The 17,488-nt window shown below is 46.3% G+C and overlaps 1 protein-coding gene across 1 annotated transcript in view; it reads right to left on the bottom strand.

The window, feature by feature from the left end:
* Nucleotides 1-3,185: 3,185 nt before the first annotated feature.
* The window catches only part of LOC126548064 (uncharacterized), a 112,827-nt gene continuing 98,524 nt past the window's right edge, over nt 3,186-17,488 (bottom strand). The window contains exon 5 of the mRNA XM_050196148.3: nt 3,186-4,566. Coding sequence (XP_050052105.3) covers nt 4,379-4,566 — 188 coding nt within the window. The 3' untranslated portion in view covers nt 3,186-4,378. The remainder of the gene's footprint in view (nt 4,567-17,488) is intronic.

The raw sequence follows: 17,488 nt of genomic DNA on the forward strand, positions 1-17,488 counted from the left end.
TTCTAACTTGGTCTTAGTGTACAGAAGAAAAAAAAATATGGCACGAAAAAGTATATACTTGAGCTCCCTGGATTTTTAACGACAACGGCTTGTGAATTAAGTACAACAGTGTTTAGGAGCAATACTGTGTATTGTAAAATTTCACAATAGCGTCTTTATCAACGCCAATCATCACAGCCTTTCGAAATAATATCTCGGTCCTTTCAGGGAAGATTCAGAAGCCCTTTGTGAAATTATTGAAAGCCTGGTAATTTGGGAATCGGAACAATTCTCTTTTTCAGCGTAAGACATTGCCTGGCGCTCCTCGAACTTGTTCCACTGTTCGTGCTCGTGTGCTCGGTACACGCGTGTTCTGCCGTATTCCCATACATGTAATTTCAATATGTCATCCATGTTATACTATATATGCTATCACACGATGCCTTATGACCCCGCAGACTTCTACAATGTTCAGAAAGACGCCATATTTATGTTTTTTTTTTATAGAGCGCGGATGGACGTTGAAGAACGGCTACCTACACGTAAGCTATCCCACACGCTGGACACATCCTACTATGTTCCGCTACTATTATTACTGAGAAAACACTCCTTTCGTCTAAGTAGTTTGCTCTAGAACGCAATATTGCCAATTGTAAGGTATGTTGAGATACCATTAACTCTTGATCTCCCTAAAGAAATGACACTTGCTCAAGTGAATCGCAAGGATTAGGTTAAGGTGATGCCGAGAAGTGAAATTAGTTTTGGTGACAACCTGACTTTATATGACTAGAATAACCCATAACGTAAGTCACGTTGGCGCATTGCAGGGCGAAATACGAGACAACTGTAATTGTTACCTTCGTGATACCCACATTGCACGTACTCGTCGGAGTGAAAATGTTCATTTCGTCATGTGTTAACAGAGCAGAAAAATCACCAATCGTGTTATGAAGAAGGCCAACTTTATACATTATAATTCCTTAAAACGCTCTGGTACATGTGGCAATAATGTCAATCATTATATAATATGATTTGGCATTATCACTCCCCTAATGTTTCTTACCACGCAGCATCAGAAATTTAGTGCTCTCCAGCATTCCCGTGCATTTGGTTTGTAATTATTACAGACGTTACCTTCTCAATCTATTTACTTTAGAAAAGGGGATAGGCAAGCACTCTTGAAAAATGATGCTAGTTATTCCACCTTCATTACATGGTGAGTGCTTTTGATATTTTCCCAGGCATAATTTGGTCGAATCAACGGCGAGTCGAAGGACACTTACCGGTCGTTTAAAGGGGCACTAAAAAAAAACATCAGATCAGTTAAGATAGTCACATTAATGTTTAGCAGCTCAATTTCATATGTTTTGACAAAGGCTGATTATATAACCACGAAAATTGAAGTACAATTTATCTTTTTGACTTTCGCACAGGAGCCGCGATTTCACTGTCGTCATTATGATGTCGCCGATTTCAGGACTTTCTCGCGCATTTCACGACTTTTGCGGGATAAAATTTCCTGTCAGTGAAAGAAACAGCGCGAAATAAACGCGGACAAGGGAGGAACACAGGACAATCGCCCTCCTGTGTCCCTTGTCCGTGTTTATTTCTCGCTGTTTTTTCGCCGATGGATTCTTGCCAACTAGCTCGCATTCATACCCTTTTAAGTTTACCGTAGCTTGTCAGCTTGATCATTTGCTTGCTTTCTCATCGCGATATTTTTATACTTTATTCATAAATAGTTATCCGGCAGCGTGCAGACACTATCGATATCTCTGACGTCACTGGGAACCAGTGCGGTAATTCCGAGGTGGTGTCGACCGCAGTTTTTAGCTTTTTCGTGCTTTTTGCTTATAGCAAGCCGACGTACGCAATAAGACTTACGATTCGGTGTTAATAAAGTGTAATACACCTATCTATGCAAGTTGGCGTCTGTTTAAGAAACCTTTGCGTGCTTTGAAACGCTTCGTGCACTTCTACGAAGAACTATACGTCATAGTTTGATACCGGGCACCACACAGACACGGTCAGCATGCTCACAGTGACAATGTCTCGCGGGGCGAGAACTCTTCGAGTTATGAAAGTTGTGGTGCTGCACACGCAGTCTATGGTGGCAAAACAGGAAGTTTACTGGTCCGTAATGTGGAGGTCTGCATATAGAGCATCATATTAGGCGGACCAATAAATTTATCTCGTGGCAAGACGCGGGGTGTACATGCCCGACTATACAGGGTGTGTTCTTTTAGTTGCACCAAATTTTTAATATTGGAAAAAATATAAGTCATGGTAACGTTATGTTTACCATTTGAGCGTACGGATAGGTAGCCTCTAGATACAGAGCGATTTTCGCAGTTAGGTGTCTAATTAGCGAATTTACAGTAATTACGTTTCTAATTATCAACAATAGGTGGCTTCAGCAAATGAGTACATCGGGGCCCGTCCTCGACACTACCTATCCGAACGATCAAATTTTGAATAGCGGATTTCATGTGGGAGCTACGCGAACAATTAGTTCCCCTTGGCAGGCTCCTTGAAAGTGAAACTGGCTGGAAAAAGAGCGTCTGTATCGTCGACGTCGCCGCCCCCCTGCCTTTCGTGACGTCTCCGAGGTCACCACCGGTCGGGCCCCGCGAGCAGCTTGCGTTATCTCCTTGCTGTCTGCGGCGTTGGCCTAGCGCTTCAATGCCAGCAGTGCGCCAAATTTGCTTCATCATTCCGTTGGGCGTCACGTGCCCACTCCCACCGACAAAATGCCAATTCAGGGGCCCAAAGGAATGACGAAGTAAATTTGGCGGCCCACCGGCATTGGAGCGCTGGGCCAACGCCGCAGGCAGCAAGGAGATAACGCAAGCTGCTCGCGGGGCCCGACCGGTAGTGACCTCGGAGACGTCACGAAGGGCAGGGGGGCGGCGACATCGACGACACAGACGCTCTTTTTCCAACCAGTTTCGCTTTCAAGGAGCCTACCAAGGGGAAGGGGAACTAATTGTTCGTGTAGCTCCCACATGAAATCCGCTATTCAAAATTTGATTGTTGGGATAGGTAGTGTCGAGGACGGGCCCCGATGTACTCATTTGCTGTAGCCACCTATTGTTGATAATTAGAAACTTAATTACTGTAACTTCGCTAATTAGACACCCAATTGCGATAATTGATCTGCATCTAGAGGCTGCCTATCCGTACACTCAAACGGCAAACATAACGTTACCGTGACATATATTTTCCATGTTTAAAAAATTGGTGCAGCTAAAGAAAGAACACCCTGTATTTCTGATAGGCGGCTCGCATTTCTAACCCCCCATATTCTAGAACCTTCATTCCCTTAACACTCCACCTTGACTCGAGAAAGTGGAGGGCAGTGCTGAACAACGGCAAAGATAAGCGCTGCGCTTCAGTAACGTCCCGCGACAGTTCTTGAAAAGCGTAGCGTCAGCTTCAGCCAAGGTACGGCGCTGCGGTCACTTAAATGGAGTGGAGGAAGAGCTTCGAGTCGAGGTTCGCTTGAGGATACAGGGGCAAGGCGTCCGAAAGCTTGGTCGCTATTAATGGCCGGATTTCGTATCTCAGTTTAGCAGCGAGTATAATTAAAGAACAACACAATGACAAGCTTCGCTCCGCTACGATCGCGCGTTTTTCAAGAATCCGAAACCTTGCGAGGACGTCTCACGAACGAAAAAAATGTAACCCACGCCGCGACCTCTGTTAGGTTTCATTGAAAAGACGCAAAGGCAGCTATCTGTACATGTGTGGCAAAAAAGCGGCCATAACTAGACAGCATATAGATAAACATGAAATTTATGACCGGTATTATAACGTGCGCCGCTAAATCGACAGCACTATAACGAATCAATAATGGTTGCAGCTTCGTACTCAGTTGTTACCCTTGCCGATCACTTGAAACAACGTCTTTCTTTAAGCACCACTCGCGCTCACTGTATCATGCACGATTCACCATTTCTGTACACCAGATCGTTTCATCTTCCAAACACAAGCAGCAGTGCGCAACATCGGGGGCAAACGAAGCAAATCCGCACCTCGTACGTGCAAGAACGCACACAAGAAAGACGGACATGTGTGGCGCACACCGACACGTTATACTAGCGACCCCTATTCGCGTCGTGAAGCATTCGCAATTCGAGGGGGGTCTTCTGCGACGCCCGCCGGTGCTAAGGACGTTCCCTTCTCGCGAACGCTGGTGTCTCTGTCGGCGATTCGTGCCTGTTTCCGGTTCCAAGCTGTCCCAATCCGCGCCGTTACATTGCTGCCCGCGCTGATTCGCGCGGTACACACGCAGCACGTCGTGGGGGTGGCCGCAGCAACAACAGCAGCACAGCAGCACAGTGGCGGCAGCATCAGACGACGCTTAGCGGCGGCGATGGGCGGTCGCCGTTCCGGCCTGTTAGATGGGCCGGATGTCGGCGTGCTGTGTCTCCTTGTGCCTGCGCAGGTCCACTTTCCTCTGGAAGGCCCGGCCGCACACATCGCAAGCGAACGGCTTGAAGCCCGTGTGCTTGCGGCTGTGGGTGATCAGGTTCGAGGACTGGCTGAACGCCTTGCCGCACACAGCGCACTTGTGCGGCTTCTCACCTGCGAAATGACAAGAGGACAGGCGCATGTAAGCATGGGGCAAACCCGCTGAATACGTTCTTCTCCTCTGCGTGTAACAAAGCCGGAGCTGAGAGCGTGCTTCATCATCATCACCCCCATCTTGATCATCACCATCATTATATTTATGTTCGCTGAAGAACGAATGCTTCTCCCGGATACCGATCTCCAATTACCCCGGTCTCGCTCCAGCTGACGCCATGTTACACCTGCTAATTTCCTAATTTCATTACACCACCGAGGTATGCCGCCGGTGACTGCGCTTCTTTTCTCTTTGCACCAATACACCTATTGCGTAACTTAATTTGCGGTTATCTGTTCTATACCTACTACATGGCCTTCCAAACGCCATTTCTTCCTCTTAATGTCAACTAGAAAAATGGCTACCCCCCTTTCCTCTCTAACTCACCAGCCAACCGCTTACACGAGAACAGGACGCAATCGACTCCTCAAGCATCGAAAGTTTCAGTGGAAATTAACCCAGCATAATATTGGACGAGTAAAACCTGGGACTGTATTTAGGAAACTTTATTTGTTTCGCCATTGGAGGCCCGGTCCGAAAATAATTCCTTCGCTATCATGATTGCGTCTGTTGTTACGAGTTTTTCGAAAGATTAAAACTGCTTTGCAAATGCACAAGTAACAAACACAAGAATGGTGGGTGACTCCTTTGAAAATTTTCCCCGTGCACCAAGCCTGAAGTGTGCCGGTCTTTAGTGGCTCCTGTCGAAGAGAGAGAGAGAGAGAGAGAGAGAAAATTCTTCGAACAAATACACTGTTCTTTTGCATTATCTCGAGTAAGCCAGTGCGCTGTGTTTATAAACACTCAACTGATCTAGCGCAAATAGTTATTACAAGGTGCGAGTTCACGGCGGTCGTTTGCCGCTGTTTGATCAATGTATGTGTTCTTCTTCAAGCTTGTTCTAATCGTGCCGTTAATGGTCTAGACAATATGCAAGACAAACTTACGATGCATAAACATGCTAGAAAAAAAGTAAAACCAATATTACGACAATGCCATCAGTACACAGTGTCCGTCAGAAGGTTTCTATCGAGTATATACTCAAGCAATAAAAAAATTCCATAGGCTGACTTGTATCAAAGTCCAACTCAATAACCCTCTAACCAAGTTCTGTGACAAAGTGTACAAAAATTCACAAAGTTCTTTTTTTTTATTCGAGCAAACTATTATTCCCTATATCTCTATTCAAAAATAGAATGCATGTGTTGTTTAACTCTTAAATTAACTAAAAAGTATAGAAAAATGGTCTCTATAACGTAAAACTATTCCAATATCTTTTTATTCCAATCTCCTGACATCAAATTTATGTAACCGCCGACGCAAGCATAAGGCGGTGAACCGCAGCGTTGTCTGAACAGCCAAATTAAACGCTGTCCTCGTTTATAGGAGGTCACTTTTGTTTGCTTTTAAAACGAATATCATTGCTCACATTGTGTGGTTTTTCTTATCTAATTGGCTAACAAAAGGCGAGGAGCACGTTCAAGTGGGCAGGGTCTTGATGGGGTCGAGCCAGCGCGGTGAAAATGGATAACCGGATGCAGGGAGTGGTGCCGGCGTCTGCGATTGGTCCGCTTCCCCTTATTTAGCTTGCAATGGGTGGTCGAAATTCGCGGCGGCGTGCTACAGAAACTTAAGAATGCCGCTAAAACGGATCCTCAGCAAAGAATAGTTGGCAGAGCGACGTCATAAACGTGCCGAAAGGGCTCAATAACGTAATACGGCCAAGCAAAAACGGCCACGTGCCTTCCGGCAGGAGCGAGTAGCAAGTATCTGAGTTATCGACGGGCAGCCATCTTCTATTCCTTTCCGAACGGGACAGTCTCCGACTAATCAGAAAAAAAAATCAGTTTTGTTCGTCATAGTAATGGATCTTTAAAGCATCTTTGACCCAGCGAGTTCTCGCGGTTTGCGACATCGCTTGGCAGACAGGCGATGTGGACGCAGCCCGAAAATTTTTGACCAATAGCAGAGGACTAATGGCGAAACGGCGTTGAATCAGAAATAATTATTTTTCTTTTGTTTAGTCTAACAATGCATAATCAATGCGCCACGTCATAAATGGGGAGCGATCGTGATTTTCGTGACGTCGCGTCACAGACAGGCGAAATGTGGGTGGCCCAAAACAGTTTTTGACCAATCGAGGAGGGCTGATTGCAGAATTGGAATAGAAAAGTTTGGAATAGCTTTGCGTTATAGCGCTCCTAATTTCGCTTGGCTAGCCCCGAACCCACCGAAACCTTCTCCCCTTCTGCGTGCTGCTCGCTTCTGGTCAGCCTATTAGATAAGGAAAACCTGTCAAGTAAGGCAATGCTATTCGCTTTTTGAAAGCAAACAAAAGTGGTCTCCTATGAACGAGGAAAGCGTTTGATTGGACTGTTCAAACAATACTGCGGGTCACCGCTTGGTGTTGCGTCGGCAGATACGTCAATTTGACGTCAGGCGCTTTGAAATAAAAACAGATTGGAATAGTTTTGCGTTATAGGGACCAAATATGCGCACAATCGGCGAAAGTCAAACGAATGGCGCGAACAGAATTCACGAGCACAGCTCGTCTCTGGCGAGCAAAGCACGAGGAGCCTGGATGAGTACGGCTCCAATATTGTTATACAAACAGCTATAGGACGAGTACAAATTGGACTTGGCAGTTAAAGAGCTGAGGAAAACAGAAGGACAGATATAAATCCGGCCAAGAAGAAGCAGGTTGACTTATGCCCTCTGATAACCTGTTACGTAGTTACGTAGTTAAAAGTCGCGAGAAGAAAGTGCATACCGACAACTACAACGGCAAAAAGAACGGCTAGAAAACGCAGCGTCAGTCAAAACTAATACCTGCCGTCAGGTTTACTGAGACAACTTGGTAGTGCATACGTATACACCATGAATACCGAGTAGTCTCCGGTCTTCCGGAGGCGGCAGCTAAAATTATTCCGGCGATCACTGTCGCCACTTCGTCGGTGTATGCGTACAACACGTCGCGCCCGTTAGAAAAGAAGGTAATATTAAAAGAAAAGCGCGCGAGAAAGCCCCCAAATGCTCCCCTCGGCCAGCTCCCGCTCTGCGGCATGTAAAAGAGCAATTGGGCCGACGATTGCCGCGATCAGTGCGCCTCATGAAGCAGACAGAGTGAGGGGGAGGGGGGGGGGCACCCACATCTCCCCCCTTAGTCCGCCAGAGAGCGCGCCCGCGCACGCGTGCGGCCGGGGGGGACGCAGCCGACGTGTCACGTCGCAGCGAACCCATCGCGTAACACATTCAATATGTCGAGCTGCTGCTCCTTTCTTCTGTTGCTCTTTTGTGCGGTGGCGGCGGCGGCAGCCCCTCTTGCTCTCAATGACTAAATCAGCGAGTAATTTTTCGTGGGAGCCGTCTCTGTGCCGCGGCTACGCCGGCGACCCCGGGGGCGAGGAGAGGGACACTCCGGGGAGGCCCCCCCTCGGGGTCTTTCAGGCGGCGTGTTCAGCCGCGGGCTCCCAAGATGAATGGGCCCAGTTTCAGTGAATAGCTATCGACAGTGAACCCTAGCGGGGGCGCGCCACGAGGAAGGCTCGCTAGCGTGGACTGGGAGAGCCTGTGGTGGAGCCACGTTCCATGTGAGGAGGGAACGAGCAAAACGCGCCGTCACGCCGCTTCGGGTGCCGGGAACGCGAAACGGTGTACAGCACCGCGGGGTCTGCGTCGCTTCGGCTCCCCTGTCATATCGGCGCTTCATTTTATTGGGAAGAAACGTCGATTGAAGGTAATGAAGTGGTGCTCATAACAGCCAGAAGAAACATTTGTCGCAAAATTATTGGCTATCACAGCATGTCGAAGGTGAGGGAAAGGGAGGTGAGGTGGCACGCATGTTTTTTGTACCGCGTTCCTTATTGTTTTGCAGTGAGCGACCGTACAGGATATAATTGTTCGCAAAAATATCAATTCCCGCTACTCTTGATGCTGGGTATAATGTTATCCAAGGTGGCAGGCCAGTGACGAAAATCACGTACGGAAGAAAAGCAGCTTAGGTGGCTACGGCCTCAGCTGTTTCCTATAAATGAAGGCCGATTATCACATCAGCCGAACAAATACAATACCACTCCATTTGGTGCAGACGATGGCACGTCACATAATGTGGGTTGGATTAACTGCGCGATGATTTATAAAACAATCACTTTCTATGTTCAAGAGGTGCATTATGCTGAGCTACGTAAAATCAGATAAATAAGAGGCTCTGTATTCATGGGACACGTTCAGTATAATGATGGCCAACAATTCGAGCTATTAATTTTATGCCATTACGAACTCCGACATGCCGTCGACGATGCCGCTCAACGTCACTTATACACGTACATTGTCATTCTCTACACTGAAGCAAAAGTAAACTTAAATCGGCCAATATGGGATGCATTCTTGTTTTAAAGAAGTAAAAGAAAAACAACAGTGTACGCGACGTTGTTTGGGATATTGGCTGAACATTTGAACATGAGCTTACTGCTCTCATTTGCGACTCTAGGTACTGCCAGTAAGGAAGTGACCCGTGTTTCCGACATTCATTGAAACTTATAAGTGCTTTAAGTTCAAGTAGTGTAAGTTCAAAGTGCGTAGTAACGAATTGAGGGTTATTAGTCTGTTCCGTTATGTGAGTTATGCACTGCTTCACAATCACGGTCAATGCGCTTGATATTGACAAGGAAAAAAGAAATAGAACGCAGCATTCGAAGCTTCTTCACAGCGAAATTGTGAAAATTGACGGAGTGCACATGCACTGGTAAGGCTCATTTAGGGAGAAGTGCTTAATCTCGTACGCAAACAGGATACCTCAAATGAAAAGACACAATCTTGTGTTTGTTGGGACAGGCTCCTGACTTGGGGTCCTATATGTCTAGTGTTGGTTGTTTTTTACGGAACAATCTTCCTCTTCAGTTAAAGCAACATAAAGCTTTTTTTTTTTTTTGCGTTGCTCAGACGCTATCACGAAGAACTGTATTAGTTGTTCAAACTCTGTTTTGTAGGCTAATCTGATATGCGGCCAATGTGATATATAAAGGCGTCCCCAATCTGTGTATTTAAGCATCTATTTTTACTATTTCTGCATGGATTCATGCTAGCATGATGCTACTGATCCAGATTCTTCTCAGCATGTTTCTTGTATGACCTTATACTTTGACTAATAAAAATTTAATTCAATTCAATACAGGCAGTACTTCTTGAACCAATATTGTTCAAGCTCATCCCTGAAAAACCGCCTCCACAAATTTCAGCCTCACCTCCATTTTTGTTTGGAACAATAGGTGTAGCCTCAACTGATAATGCTTTGTTTCGTTCACTAGGTTCCGATATCATATTTTACCTCTAAGTATTAGTTTGCCCAGGTGTGCTATAGCACAATGTCCGCAATGCCGTGTATGAAACTAAATATAAAATTAGGTTCTGCTGCTTCTTGCTACCTCACTCTCTGCCCATCTACCAGCAGTAGGCTTGTGTAGTATTCTGAAAATAAAAATAACATCGAGAATAGCGAGAAGAGACGAGCCGGTGCTCCCCCCGCTTAAATATTCTCGCATCTCCTGGAATAAACAATTTCTATAATAAAGAAGCGATGGGCACGTGATACCCGCCAACGAGTGCTGAGGAAGTGTTCATTGCGCAAGTAATGACCACAGTAAGCTTATGGTACAACCTTCCGCTTTCAAGGTAGGTGCACACACCCGCCGAGGGCTTTAGCTCTGGACGATGGTCCCGTGACTGTACGTCCCAGCGCGGAGGAATCACGTGCCTATTCACAGGGGCACCTCCCTCCCCCCCCCCCTCCCCGGCCTCCTCACAGCGTCCCATTCCTCCAGGGGCCTTGGTAGGCAGCGACCCTGGTGGCGTGCATTGTTAATGGCCAGCCTGATTGTGTGTGCCTCGCCGATGGCGTAATAGCAGCGGGGCACAGCGGGGTTGGCCGGCGAAGAACGCGCGGCGCAGCGCCCTTACGGGGCGCAACACGTCCCCAGGGCAATTAAGTAATCTGGCCATCTGCATTCAATCACACGTGGTATGTACAACGCGACTAGGAGAGGAGAAGCGGCGAGGGAATGGTGAGGAGATGGGACGGGTTCTTTTTGGGCGCGGTGTGGGTGGTAGGGAGCGTAGGGCGTAGGGCGGGGGGGGGGGGGGGGGGGAGGAGGAGGAGGGGCAACGCAAGCTTCGCGCTGTGGTCGCGTGGCAACCGGTCTGAAACGCGTCACTGCGTTTTTCACCCGCGAGCTGTACCCTTGACTATTTTTTCGCAGTGGTCTTCATTACTGTCAAATCAATTATTTAGTGGATTCTTTCCGTCTTTTCGGCGTTTTCTCCCGTCATTTCCGAAGCCGGGTGATTAAAGGCGTGGTCGCCTAGGTCAGGTACAATAGAGAGAGATAATTAAATAGCAGCAGTTCTGAAGGAATGATGAAATAAGTGGCGCAAGATCTTCTAGCCAATCCGAGAAGACGTCGAGAATCGATTAACAGGACCATCGTATTATCAATGTAGCGTAAAATCATTCCGTAAAGCCTATGTTATAGGATTTCATTTTCTCTTTTTTTCACCTCAAGCACCAGCTGAGAAAATGGCACAACGAAATTGTAGTTCCAATCGGTTTTCCACACATCTACACATCGAGTCTTTCTTGTTATCTTTTCGCGGCATAGATCCCTAATGAAAAGACGGTGTCCAAGCCTTCTGTTACTTTTTCAAGATATTTTACAATCACTGACATCACGACTTAACAGCCTTTCACAGAGAACGCTTATAATGTGTATACAGCAGGTATACCGACTAATTTAATGTTAGGTAGAATCGTAGATGCGTTAGAACAACAACGCCAAAAACGATATTTCACAAGTGACGGAATTGAGAGAAAGACAAAGGCGTTATGAAAAGATGTCTTACAGCTTTAAAGAAATCGTGTTTGGAGGCGATGCGTGTCCATATTGAGAGCTTCGGTTACGGAGTCAATCATTCGCATATATTTCTCAGATGTGTATGTCAGCCTGTTTTGCTTTCCAGCTGAAGGAATCGTGCCAGAGGTGTGTGAGTCAGAAAACTTTATTTCGAATCAGAACGATTCGCGTCCGGCGAGTTAGTGGGCTGGGGCACCCGCCGAGGTTACGGCCAAGAGTTCTTGCCTCCCGGCGGCTTCCTCGGCCTGCTGGACTGTCCAGAGTTGGTCTTCCAGGTTCGAGCTGAGCAGCGCGGCCTGCCATCGCACGCGGAGGCTGTCGATGGAGGTCTCGCTCTCATTGTCGTGTATTAGTCCCTGGCATTCCTATATCATGTGTTCTAGCGCGGCTCTGGTGCCACACACTTTGCATCTATTTGTTGCGTATACGTCTGGATAAATAGCGTGCATTAGTGTCGGACTCTTGTATGATTTGGTTAGTAGTTGTCGCCACAGGACAGCTTGCGATCTACTGAGTTGTGGATGGGGTGGTGGATAAGTACATCTTTGCATCTTGTAATGGTTGGTGATGTCGTTGAACCTGGTCATTCTGTCTTCCAAGTGGTGGTGTCTTGCATTTATAACAATACAACTGTGCGCGGTGAGACAAGAATGTCGCGACGAGGGACGAAACACAGGCAATGAAGAGGAGAGCTGTTGCGAGGTGTCTAAAAAATGGCTGTGAAATATCATTTTTGGACTGTAGTTTGTTTTTGCGCAATCCTCACCTAGACAAGGCATGACGGCTCTGTGTAATTAAAATCGTTTGATTCGAGATAACTACAAAAAATGGGTAAAATTAATTCTCTGGTTAATTTCATCAGCATCGCACGCGTCACTTGAAAAAAATAGGCGACCATGCGGGCGTTAAGGTGATCCTCCTATGCACCTGCCAAGCTAAGTAAACTCTTTGAGAATGCGCAAGAAGTCTAGTACAGAGGCAAGATACCATATTCCTCTAAGAATACAGTGTGGCCTTGCGTGCGCTCTCACTGTCTGGTGTGGCATGATCTATTTAAGCCCTCTGTCTGAACACTAGGCTCTGTAAGTCCTATCCTAACGTCTCTTAGACTGTCCAAAGCATTTGTAGGCTTTCGCTGCAGCGATTGTAGTTATGCTATTGGTACTATCCCAGCTAAAACACCCAAGTCAGGGGCCGAAGGGATAACGCTTTTCGTTCGTAAGTGTTCTTTGCCATTGGCCGGTTACCATCGCTAATAATACATCCAGCATCAGGATAGACCATAATCTTTTCTTACGAACAAATCTAGCGTGATACATTCTTGTGCATCAGAAACTCGCCCTCTGGAGTAACTTCACACGACTGCTGCTTGCATAGCACTTTCGTGAAAAGAAATTGAGTAATGTGTTATGTCTTTCGTTGAAAAGAAAACTGCATCATCATTGCATTCTACCGGTACTATCATATGGGGCAGAAAGTTGGAGGTTAACGAAGAAGCTTGAGAACACGTTAAGGATCTCGCAACGAGAGATGGAACGAAAAATGCTAGATGTAACTTTAAGAGACACGAACAGAGCGGTGTGGGTCAGAGAGCAAACGGAGCTAGAGGATGTTCTAGTTGACATTAAGAGGAAAAATGTACCTGGAAAAAATGTACTTGTACTTCGTAGACAAATAACCGGTGGTCCATTAGATTTCGAGAGGGGGTACTTAGGGAAGGGATGCGCAGTTGAGAACGGCAGAAGATTAAGTGGGGTGATGAAATTAGGAAATTTGCAAGCACAACTTGGAATCAGCTAGCGCAATACAGGGGTAATTTGGGATCATTGGGAGATGCCTCCGTCCTACACTGGGAATGAAAATAGGTAGCTGAAGAAGAAGAAGATGATGATGATGGTGATGATGATGATGGTGCTGTGTTGTACAAGGTATAATAAGTACTCTTGTTTTTTTCTCTTTGCTGTTATAGCGAAGCTGCTTATGGCTAAGGTTCCGTGTATTTTTCATGTCTGTCAACAAATCCGCGTGTGCAAAAACTCAACTACCGAATTTGATGCGAAATTGCTTTATTCTATGGAAAAGCTTATACGTCTCATTTCTTGGATATTAATTTTCACTAGATTAGTTATCAATGGATACTATTTTCAAGATCAGCAGCCTCTCAGGTAGATATTTCTTTTTCTTGCTTACGGGGGTATAAGCCATTACTTAAGGGGCTATAAGCCATTCATTCTCTTACGTGACGGACAAATTTCTCATTGGGTAGGCATAGAAATGCTTACACATTTAACAACGAAGGTGATACGAGAATGTGTGTGCGCACCTATTATCACTCTTGTTTTATCAAAGCTATCCCCCCAAAATTATATGACAATTGGCCGCTATCACCACGAATTGTAAAATTTGTAGAATTCCCGTCTGCTGTCAGTACATGGGCTTCCACGGGAGGGAAACGGACAGCGAAATGTTTGTCTTCTAGGATAAAACTCTAGTCCTTCCAAATTTCATTAGGTAATTAACAAAGAAGTATGCTCAATCGCAAATTACAAGCAAACCTGTTTTGTTTCGTGCACTCCTTTGGACTACGCCTGATTCAGTTTTTTTTTTTTTTTCGTGCACACGTTTGGATTTGCTGTCCAACCACGTTCACACTATGAATTGGGGGCAAATTCGAGAGCATAATGACAGCGTCACGGGCATTTCAGCTTTACAGAGTGGATTGGCCCCAATTCTTGTTTGACGTGTTAACATGAATTACGTAGATAAGTCATTCAAGATATCTGTCTCAGTTTTCAAATAAAATAATTGTCAGATTTACGACCCGAGCTTCTTTTCTCTCTTCCAAGCCTCAGCTCCGGTGCTTGGTGCAACAAGGCAAAATGACAGAGAATATTTCTTTAATTTTTCATTTACGCTGGCACAGCTCGGCATTCTCACACCGACCACTTGCTCGCGGAAATCTTCGTAGAAATTCATAAAAAGAAACACTTACGCTAGAATTATTCGTAAGGGGAACTTCCAGGCAATCCTAATGTTATACTATTATGACATATTATTAGCGAAGACCGCTGGTCAATCGCATAGAGAACTTACGATCGAAAACCTTTGTGAATACTGCCCAGATTACTTCAACGACTAAGCTCACAAATATTTCCGTTCGAAAAACGTATTTGCCATCAGCAGGCCGCATTCTCTCCTATCATGGTCGACATAACGATTCTTTGGCAACAGCTCTTAGAAAGAGTTTTCGCATAACAGCCTTCTTGTGTATACTTGTGCGTAGCTATAACAGGAAATAAGCAACACATACTTTTACAGCGCCAGCCACAGCAGTGAATAATAGCAGTAGTACTATTAAAAAATGCTACTCTTTGTGTGAGGAAGCCGACAGTTTTCGCTCGGAATTCGAGAGAGGGCGGCTGAGAAGAGAGTACTTTCGGGCGGTCTGCGGAATGCAACCGTGCGTGCCTTCGATTCGGCGCCAGGGCAGCCAATGACCTCCGAGGTGTCGAGGAAAGGGGCGGGAGGAGACATTTGAAGACAATTCTCGGCACAGTCTTGTTTCCTTCCACGAGAGCGCGCAAATTCCATTCTCCGCGCCGTCTTCCACTTGCCTTTTTTTTTTTCGCCTTTCGTCTTCTGCGGCCGACCGTAGCTGCGCTCCCTTGCTCCAATGTTCTGCCATTCCGTGCCGCAACGCGGGCCTTTTTCAACCGCAGAAAGCGGTTTTCGCCGCACCGCGAATCACCTCGCAGTGAAGCCCACAGTGTGGAAAGCGACCGCCACTTTTACAGGGAGAAGATGGTAGCGGCAATGCCTGGGGGAAAAAAATAGTTTTTGTTTTGTTTTGTTTCATCTCGGGAACCTTCGGAAACAGAAGCGAGAAAGAGGCACTCGGTGAATTCCTCCGCCACGCTGCGCTATCTTCCGTCTTTCGCTTCTTTCTGAGCCGCGCTGAGGCGTCAGTGTTATAAGTCCGCGATAAGGATGAGAGTCGAAATGAGATTCCAGACGACATTTAGACGAGTACTCTTTGAGGAATAGGATGCGGCTGGTGCGCGTTTAGAGTAAGCAATAAAACATAATCTGCAGCCTGGGATCCACTTGTGTGCGAGCGCGGCGCGTTCTATATCCTCGTTTCTCGAACGAGGTGATAGCGAAAAGAGCATGAAAGAATGAAAGAGCAAAACGAAAGAGAGTTCCTTTCTCCTATAACTTGGGGAATCTCTTCATGCCTGCAGAATTTGTCTTTTTATTTTTTTATTTATTTTTTTCTCGTCACACAGCATTTCTTCAACATCTCCGTGCGTCCGCCTATGCCCGTACAAGAAGAAAGATAAGCTTAAGAGTACGAACTGAAATCATCCAAAAGAAAGTTAGAAGAAAGAAAATAATAAGTATAGGCGCACTATGAAGTGTAAAAAAGAATGTGAAAGAAAATCTAGAATGGGGACAATTTGAGGGCGCCAAAGTTGGCGCATCTTATTGGCAATAAATCAAGAAGTGTAATATTTCTGTTCGCGTTTTTTTCTCTTCCCTTCCCGCTCCCTCTTTTTTCAGTACTCGAGGAAAGTTTTTATCGAAACTCTGCGGCGCTTTGAAGAAAAGGGGGGGGGGGGATGTTGGCGAATGCACGTCGGAGGCTGACGTGCGGCGGAAAGTGGGCGAGATTCCAGCGACGTTTTCGTGGGCGTCGCCTGCGGTCGGGGTCTGTCGTCGTTGGTGCTGGCGAGATTATTACACAGCGCGCACGCATCGTTCCGCGAACGCGGTGGTGATTGAGGGCTCCAGGCGCGAAGAGCGTGCCTCCCCCAACCCCTCTCCTCTTACTTCGCCCTCCCTTTTCATATCACTCACACGCCTCGGCGAAGCTTGCCCGCCGCGTGGATCAGGCTCCAGTCCTACTAGGCGCACCAATCCGCCTCAATAACAGGCGACTTGCTGGAACCAACCTTTGACAGAGAATATATGACCTAGGCGCTACGCCCGCTAGAACATTAACCTTCCACGCTGCGCCGCTGCGATTTATTCATTGTGTTAGTGCGCACCAACGCTATTCAATTAGCCCCAACGCAAGACTTGATACCTTGTGCCCTTTGCACCCCCTTGAGTCAAGGCTAATTTGACGAAACAATGTCTCTTGCGCGTTGTCGCTGCTTCTGAAACTTTCAAGCCGTTTCGTGTCTAGTTGAGCAAAATTATTTTACTCTGCTTAGATAATATTCACAATATAATACCACGGCTCACAAAGATCGCTCTTTCCCTCGCCTTCTTGTAGTTCGCTTTTAACCATAGCTTTCAGTAGCTCAACAATCAGCCTCCACTGGTGTCATGCACAAGCTTAAGAAGTGTTTGTGAACTGTTTGCCACTTACTAAAAGTTAGGAGTTCGCAAATATTGGTTCCCTGAAGGCAAATGGAGCAATTATGGAATATTTTCCAAATAGTTTACCAATACTCGAGTTATCGAACATGGCGCCGCGGCAAATACAAGTCTTGTGAAAACGTTGGCTTCAGCATCAGGCTTTCCATGTTTCCCCACCACCCGACATGGTTGCTCAGTGGCTATGGTGTTGGGCTGCTGAGCACGAGGTCGCGGGATCGAATCCCGGTCACGGCGGCCGCATTTCGATGGGGGCGAAATGCGAAAACACCCGTGGTACTTAGATTTAGGTGCACGTTAAAAAACCCCAGGTGGTCAAAATTTCCGGAGTACTCCACTACGGCGTGCCTAATAATCAGAAAGTGGTTTTGGCACGTAAAACCCCATAATTTAATTTAATTTTTTGTTTCCCCACTGCTAATTACATTACGCTCTTTCATTGGTAGCGCAACATTGCACGCGTAATGCGGAGGTTGTGGGTTCGGCTCCTACCAGCGGCAAGCTTTCTTTTTTTTTTTCGAGCACTTTTATCTCCCTTTAGCTTATCATTTCTATAATTCAATTAAAACGACAAATGATTTCCCCTATGCTTTCC

This window comes from Dermacentor andersoni, chromosome 1 (genome assembly GCF_023375885.2).
Source record: "Dermacentor andersoni chromosome 1, qqDerAnde1_hic_scaffold, whole genome shotgun sequence".
NCBI lineage: Eukaryota > Metazoa > Arthropoda > Arachnida > Ixodida > Ixodidae > Dermacentor > Dermacentor andersoni.